At 44.1% G+C, this 8,090-nt stretch overlaps 1 protein-coding gene across 2 annotated transcripts in view; it reads right to left on the bottom strand.

Annotated features, from left to right (window-relative positions):
* Positions 1-840: 840 nt before the first annotated feature.
* LOC144221330 (gamma-glutamyl hydrolase-like) overlaps positions 841-8,090 on the bottom strand; it is a 44,762-nt gene continuing 37,512 nt past the window's right edge. For both annotated transcript variants that reach the window (XM_077751806.1, XM_077751808.1), the window contains exons 6-9: positions 6,317-6,423; positions 6,136-6,226; positions 3,460-3,597; positions 841-1,201 (exon numbers count right to left, since the gene is read on the bottom strand). In XM_077751806.1, coding sequence (XP_077607932.1) covers positions 1,080-1,201; positions 3,460-3,597; positions 6,136-6,226; positions 6,317-6,423 — 458 coding nt within the window. In that variant the 3' untranslated portion in view covers positions 841-1,079. The remainder of the gene's footprint in view (positions 1,202-3,459; positions 3,598-6,135; positions 6,227-6,316; positions 6,424-8,090) is intronic.

The raw sequence follows: 8,090 nt of genomic DNA, 5'->3' as shown, positions 1-8,090 counted from the left end.
TTCTGCACATAAAGCCGTTCAGAACCTCCTACAACACCTTGCCCAATCACTGTGTTTCCCGGTTTCTACCGCAGCAGCAGCTCTGAAGGACTGAGAACAGATGCATAAACACGGTCTGTCCAAAACAGTTCAGAATGTCCTCTCTTCTATTCGCCGTCCTCTAGGAATTCTGAAATTTCGCAGTTGGCAAGGGTGTACAGGATGGTGAGGGACGGAACGGGGGGGCACAGATTGAGAAACAGACTAAAATGTACCCAAAAAAATGTTTGGCAGCTTTCGAATGACTTTCTGTGGAAACAAAGTTTACTCGCCAACAGTCACAAGTATTTACTGACGGCTTATTGTGTTAGACACTGTGAGAGAAAGTTCAGGACACAGGCCCAGCTTTCAGGACCTGGGCAGCGTAACTGGGGAGCTGAAAAGGCATCAAAGGAAACATATATACACACACACTCACACACACACCCTCTCACACTCACACACACACACCAATACTCCCAAAACTCAAAAAACGACTCCCAGTGAACCAGAGTTAAGATTTTTTTAATGACTTTTTAAAATGTATTATTTTTGAGAAAGAGAGAAAGTATGTGAGTGGGGAAGGGGCAGAGAGGGGAGGGAAGAAAAGATCTGAAGCGACTGTGCTGACAGCACAGAGCCCAACGCGGGGCTCGAACTCACAAAGGTGAGATCGTGACCTGAGCCGAAGCCAGACGCTTAACCGACTGAGCCACCCAGGCGCCCCAAGATTTAGAAAAGGGCCTTCAGCAAGGACGGGGTGGATGGTTGGGGTGGGGGTGGGGTACTTATTTCTACAATCAACAGGAAAAAACGAAAATATTTGGATTTTCAATGCATTTATTTTGTTCTAATCTTCACAAAAAAGCTTTTCCATGAAATACACTGTGATTTTTTAGTCTGTCTCCCTGATTAATTATGAAATGTGATATAAACATTCAAAAACACAGAAAGAAGAATCAGAACCAGCAACATTGTAGGAAAGTTACTGCGCCAGTCCAATAGTGGGATTATTGATTACTCTGATTCAATCAAGATTCCTGTTAACACGCGGCAGGCTTTCAATCAAATATATAAGTTTGCAGAAATGAAGAAATATTTCCAGTATAAACTGGACGGAACTGATAAATCAGAGCTTTATTCTCTTCAACGTCAGATTCGAAATGATGATTGTTCTTCCGAGCTGCAAGAAAAAGAGTGTTAATTTTTAAAAAAGATAGGATAAAATTTTCAAAAGGCTACTTTATAACATTCCTTCCTATACTCAGCATTATTAAGTGGGAAAAGCCACCAACAAAAGGAGAAAAGTCTTACAAGATTTCCCCTAAATAAAGCAGCACTTGGTTTATTACCTAGCGAAGGGGTATCTACATACGCCCTGCACCAGACCCGGCGTGGGGCTCACCCGCCATCGGTTCAAACACTTACTAAGGGCCTGCTGTGTGCAAGACATGCGCGGGGCCCGGGGACGGAAGTATGAACAGGGCAAGGTGCTGGCACTCGAGAAGCCTAGTCTAATCCCACACACAATTGTGTCTTGTGATGTTTTCAGTTTGTCTTCTTGAGATGCTTCAGAGTGAAGAGAATGGAGACGCCGGCAAAGCTGAGGCAGATGGAGAAGTGAGAGACAAGGCAGAAACGGGAAAAACAAGAGGGAAGACAGAAGTTTGGGGCACCTGGGGGGCTCCGTCAGTTAAGCGTCGGACTCTTGGTTTGGGCTCAGGTCATGATCAGGTTTGTGAGTTCAAGCCTGACATTGGGCTCTGCACTGACAGCGTGGAGCCTGCTTGGGATTCTCTCTCTCTCTCTCTCTCTCTCTCTCTCTCTCTCTGTCCCTTCCTTGCTAATTCTCTCTGTCTCTCTCTCAAAATAAATAAACTTAAAAAAATTTTTTTAATAAAAAAATTTAAAAGAATAAAAGTTAGCTGAAACCTGGGGGCGCCTGGATGGTTCAGCTGGTTAAGCTTCTGACGTCAGCTCAGGTTGTGATCTCACAGTTTGTGGGTTCGATCCCTGTGTCAGGCTCTGTGCTGACAGCTCAGACCTGGGAGCCTGCTTTGGATTCTGTGTCTCCCTCTCTCTCTGCCCCTCCCCCACTAGCACTCTGTCTCTCTCTCTCTCTCTCTCTCTCAAAAAGATAAAGAATAAATGTTAAAAAAAATTTTTTTAAAGAGAAAAGAAGTTAGCAAAAGTATGCATGTGCAGCAGTGAAGGCTCAGACTTTACCCTAAAGTCAAAATAAATATAGGCTTTGTGGCATGTTTAGAAACAAGGATACTGAGAAATGAAGATAAAGTAAACAGCCACGTGACGTCGCTGCAACAAACCTCACCTGCTGGCGTTGCCGTTTTCCCCGTCGCGCAGCAGGGCAATGTTACTTGGGATGAGTGCTGCACGTGAGACTTTTTTTTTTTTAACTCGGGGTTTTTGCCATGAAACTACGCATCCAACGGAACATAACTCTCCACCAGAGTGAACTGAGGAGGAAGGACTTTACTCATGAGCGAGAGCAGCAGGGCCGATGAAAGCACAGGGCCAGCCGGGAGACGGGTGCCGACACAGCGCGTCACAGTTCACGCCTCGCCGGAGTGGCGTCCCGCCCTCTGCAAGCTGTGTTTGTAGCTCTGTCCCATACCCGTGTCACTCGGCGACAACTTAAGCATCTACGGCCAAATTCTCAATTCTACCCGTAAACGTAACAGCGTGAAAATATCTCTGTTTTCATCATGAAGCAGGAAACGCCCATGAACTTCCTCCAACGTGCCAGTGCCTGCAGACAGTCAGTCTTATAGTCACAGACTGACGAGTATGCAATTCATGGAATTTGCTTAGACAAATAGCATCTAATTCTCAGAGAATGTTAAAATTAAAGCAGTATTCCTAAAAAGAAGAGTCATGGGGAAAATGTCTTTTTTAAATACCTTCAAGAAAGAAAGAAAAACAAGGAGCTCAATAATCTTTATGCTGTTGTTCAAGACTTCAGCACACTTTTGGAGCGCCTGGGGGGCTTAAGTATCTGACTTCAGCTCAGGCCGTGATCTCACAGTTCCTGAGTTCGAACACCACATTGGGCTGTCTGCTCAGTGCAGAGCCTGCTTCGGATCCTGTCTCCCTCTATCTCTGCTCCTCCCCGCCAACTTCTCTCTCAAAAATAAATAAATAAATAAGCAAACACACACACACACACACACACACACACACACACACACTAAAAAAAAGAGTTCAGTGCACTTTAGAGTATATAATACCATTAACTGAAGTAATTGTCCTGGTTTTACTTGAATGTCTAGTATCTCCATTTCAGGGCTTTCCTATGATTTAATCTTTCTTAAAGTTAAACCTACAGAACATCTACAGAGCAAAACAGTATAGAAAGTTCTGATGAGGGTGACTTCCTCCAAAGCTACAATAGACGAATAAAATTATATACCCACATATTACCTTCAGCCACAAAGAACTCTGCTAAATAAAATGCAGCCCTCACAGCATTAGGAGCATGGGAAATGCCTTTCAACTTCCCCCACTCGTAAGGTGCTTTCTCGGGGTGCCACTGGACAGCATACACCGGGTACTTGTACCCTGCAAGAAGGACACAGAAGAGTAAGTAAGGTAAGAATGACCGAAGATGTTACTAACAACTCAGTTGTGTTTCACACCCTATGTAAAACATTTTTTAAAAAATTATTTAATGTTGGGGCGCCTGGGTGGCTTAGTCGGTTAAGCGTCCGACTTTCGCTTAGGTCATGATCTCGCGGTTCGTGGGTTCGAGCCCCGCGTCGGGCTCTGTGCTGACTGCCAGCTCAGAGCCTGGAGCCTGTTTCAGAGTCTGTGTCTCCCTCTCTCTCTGACCCTCTCTCGCTCACGCTGTCTCTCTCTCTCTTTCTCTCCTAGAAATAAATAAAAATATTAAAAAAAAAATTATTTAATGTTTATTTCTGAGAGAGACAGAGAGAGCAAGAACAGGGGAGGGCCAGAGAGAGAGGGAAACACAGAATGCGAAACAGACTCCAGGCTCTGAGCTGGCAGTCAGCACAGAGCCCAACGCGGGGCTCGAACCCACGAACCGCGAGATCATGACCTGAGCTGAGGTTGGACGCTCAACCGACTGAGCCCCCCAGGCGCCCCTGTAAAACATTATTTTATAATTCACAGTGTCAGGGTAAAATTGTGCTCATTCTCTCAGAGACAAAATAAAGAATGCAGCTCACAATGTGAACACTCACAATACATTTCACTGATTTTTTTCAACCTTTTACAATTTGTAATATGATTTGCCTTACTAGGTAATCAGAGTCGAGTGAAATAGTTGAGCCTCGGAATAAGGCCCAGTTAAACAGTCAGGTGCCGGTGTGTGACTAGTGACACAAGTTTCGTCCACAATGGGTCCGTCCCCGCCCCCCCACCTCATACTGTGTTTGCATCCCATCCCGTAATGTATTCATATGAGAATGAACTACACTGTGCACTTTTGATGTCCTTTCATGTAAGCCAGTTTGTCTCGGCCTAAACTACGTCTATCTGTGGAATGGTTCCTAACTTCATGATTGGTGTTTTGGAAGGGTCATCAGACGCCACCTGGAAAGTGACTCCGTGGACAGTTCGGAGGCTACAGAGGAGTCACGGTGGAAGGTAGTTAATCCAGAACTCAGCCAGGGTTAAGCTGGGTGGAGGGGAGGTAATATTTTCAAGAAGCATTTGGGGAACAGAAAGTTGCACAAATGTTTTAGATGTGGAGAATGAGGGCAGGAAGTCACGGACAACATCCAAGTTTCTAACTTGGGATGATCTGGTGAATGCCGAGGCTATCCCTGAAGCAAAAACAGAGGAGGCAAAGAGTGTTGAGAAGGTAACAGGTTCACTTCGGACTAGGCGGACCAACCTTCCCCAGAATCCCCGGATGGTGGCTGTAAACCCGGGGACCTCTGCACCCACCTCCCCCAGGAGCAAGCCAGTCATAAGGCCAATCTTTGAACATCATGAACTACACTCACTTTGTTCCAGTTCATTCCACTCCAGGACCCTGGCCCCTCAGGCGGCACAGCCTCCCTGACTCACAGTCTGTCTACGGTTTCTGTAAATTCTCCTGCATAGGCTTCCTTGCACATTAGTGATTTTTGGGCTATGACTCCTCGTTGTCCCTAAAGCCTCATAACACGGAAATCCCTTAAAGTTTGGAATAAATGTAGTTTCCTCTAGGGGTGTCTGGGTGGCTCAGTCAGTTAAGCCTCCGACTTCAGCTCAGGTCATGATCTCACGGTTCATGGGTTCGAGCCCCACGTCGGGCTCTGTGCTGACAGCTCAGAGCCTGGAGCTGCTTTGGATTCTGTGTCTCCCTCTCTGTCTGCCCCTCCCCTGCTCATGCTGTCTCTCTCGCTCTCAAAAATAAATAACCATAAAAAAAAAAGTAGTTTCCTCCAGAGGGAATTATTTATATTTGTTTTTGCCATGCACTCCGGGGAACTATCGGTTTGAAATACCTTTAAATGAAATTTTGGACTTGAGATTTATTGAACTTCCCAGTTAGCGTGATGCAGGCCGCATGTGACCAGCTTTTACGAGCGCCCAAGCCTTCTGTAGCGCCACCCCCGCTCCCTGCGTGCCGAGGTTCAAGACGGCAATTCTTGCAGGGCTGCAGGCAGGGCTGCTGAGGGTTTTAGACCCTGCTCCATGTAAGGGCTTCCTGAGATTTCATCTCAAGTTCTCCTGACTCAATAACAACACTGCTTTAAATACTCCACTTAATGGAAAATACCATACAGGCTAGTAATTACTGCTAGGCATTTACACAAAGAAAACAGAAACACGAATTCAAAAAGATCCATGCACCCCTATGTTTACTGCATCATTTACAAGCCGCTGCTGTCGCCTTTTATTTCTCTATCTACTCTCCCTTCCTCTTTATTTCCATCGGCATCACCGCATTCTAGAAGAGAACACAGCTAAGTCACAAATGATTTGGAATGTGGACAAAACATGCCTCCTGTTTCCAAAAATGCCCTAGCTTCTATCTTCACACCCCAAAGTAACATGATTTTGTTACTCACAAAAGAAGTATGAGATGAAAATTAATGTATACAAACATAAGTGAAAAAACCTGTACATGTGCATGATATATACCTTCCATGGTTGAAATAAACTCAGTGGTGCCATCGGTATTTGTAGTTAATACTTTGAAAAACGTCTGTAACTTTTCATTCTTCGTAAAATTCTAGAGTATAAAAATAAAACAAAGTAATTACTTTTGTATTTAATCTAAATTAACTCATTTAGTTAATTTCATTGTTAATTAATGTAATACCGTCATGGAGAGGCTCCACTTGTGGAAATTTGCAGTTAGACGTTCCACTGATAAGGACTGCAACAAGTCAGCCGGAAAATTCTGGAACATTCTGCTCTGTGATGCAGCTGAAATAATTTAAGCACAGAGAAATAATTTAAACATAGAAAAAATAAAATCCACCAAAGTGATCTACAGCCAAAAAGAGGCCATTATTAAGACATAATCAAGACGCCTGGTTGATAAGCAAAACACATCATTTCAACATCACATTTTCTGGACAAGCACAGAATGAGTTTCACATGCAAATTCAAGTATGTTCTATAATCAAGTATTTTTCTTGTAGAATTGTTACATGAATAACTAAAAATCCTTCTGATAATGGTCATATCCAGGCTGGCCACAGAGTAAGCAGAGAATTTTAACTTGAGTTATCTTGAAATCAGAACAGTTTACCACACGAACATATTTTTGTTTTCTCAGGAAACAATCCAGAGCTTTCAACATATTTTCAAAGGTATCTGTACTTTAAAAGGTTTAAGAACACCAACAATGTGGGGGCGCCTGGGTAGCTCAGTCGGTTAAGCATCGGACTCTTGGTTTCAGCTCAGGTCATGATCTTGCGGTTCATGGATTCAAGCCCTGCATCCGGCTTCATGCTGACAATGCGGAACCTGCTTTAGATTCTCTCTCTCTGCCCCTTACCTGTTCACTCTGTCTCTCTCAAAATAAATAAATTAAAAAAAAAAAAAAAAAAACCAGAATACCAACAATGCAGAAAAGAGCATTAACCAGGCCATGAAATCCCTACTCAGTAAAGAGATCAAAAAGAGCAGTTTACCTCATTAAAGGCTCTGGAATCTGACAGATAAACTCAAACACCAGAAAAAGGATAAAAAAGTTCTGATGACATGCAAGGCCCTGAGGCCAACTCTCTCTAAATGAAGCTTCATCTTCAGCATGCTAATGGCTTCCATGGGAATCCCTGCACCTCAGATAATAAAAATCCACTCAAGTACCTTACTTCAGTAAGGTGCTATTCCTTTTTTATATAAACTAGGTTCTTACCACACACATCCAAAATAGACTGACCTAATACATGTACTTCCCACAGAGCTCTTACAACGACTGAGACTCTGTGAGAAAGAGTTTTGAAAAATATAGTATGTTCTATAGGTTCTATGTATAAAACTACCGCTTTCCATCCAAAATCCTTATGAGACCAGGGTAGCTAACAGCACTCAACTCTGAGGCCTCAGAAATCAGGTAACCTACAAGACTCATCACCTACTTATACAGATGTTGTAACTAAGAATTTGCCTGGTCTGTGCCCTGAGTTCCTGACAGGGAGCTTCTAGAACTCTCAGAATTTCCCGAGAAAGAGGAGTGTCTTCGTAATGCTCATGAGGTGACCCCCCCGCCCCGTGGGCCCCTAGCCAGCTTTGAGATGAGTCTGGTCATCAGAAAGGTCAACCACATGACTGCAGTAGGTTAGGGCTCTGAACCAGCCTGACTTCCAGGGATGGAAGGGAGACTGGGGATGGGGTTCGGTCACACGGCCAATGACTTAATCGATGTTGCCTTCGCAATGAAACCCCAATAAAAAATTCTCGACATGCCAGGAGAGTGACGTGACTCAATAGGGAGAGGACACAGAAGCTCTGCACGCCCTCCCAGATGTCGTCTTGTGTGTATCCTTTATAATAGAAGGTAGTGTGAACACAGCGCCTTCCTGAGTTCTGTGAGTCATTCCAGTGAATTACTGAACCTCAGGAAGGGTCATGGGAATCCTCAA

This window comes from Crocuta crocuta, unplaced genomic scaffold, assembly GCF_008692635.1.
Source record: "Crocuta crocuta isolate KB4526 unplaced genomic scaffold, BGI_CrCroc_1.0 scaffold20, whole genome shotgun sequence".
NCBI classification, from domain to species: domain Eukaryota; kingdom Metazoa; phylum Chordata; class Mammalia; order Carnivora; family Hyaenidae; genus Crocuta; species Crocuta crocuta.
This window is presented reverse-complemented; position numbering and strand designations above follow the sequence as displayed.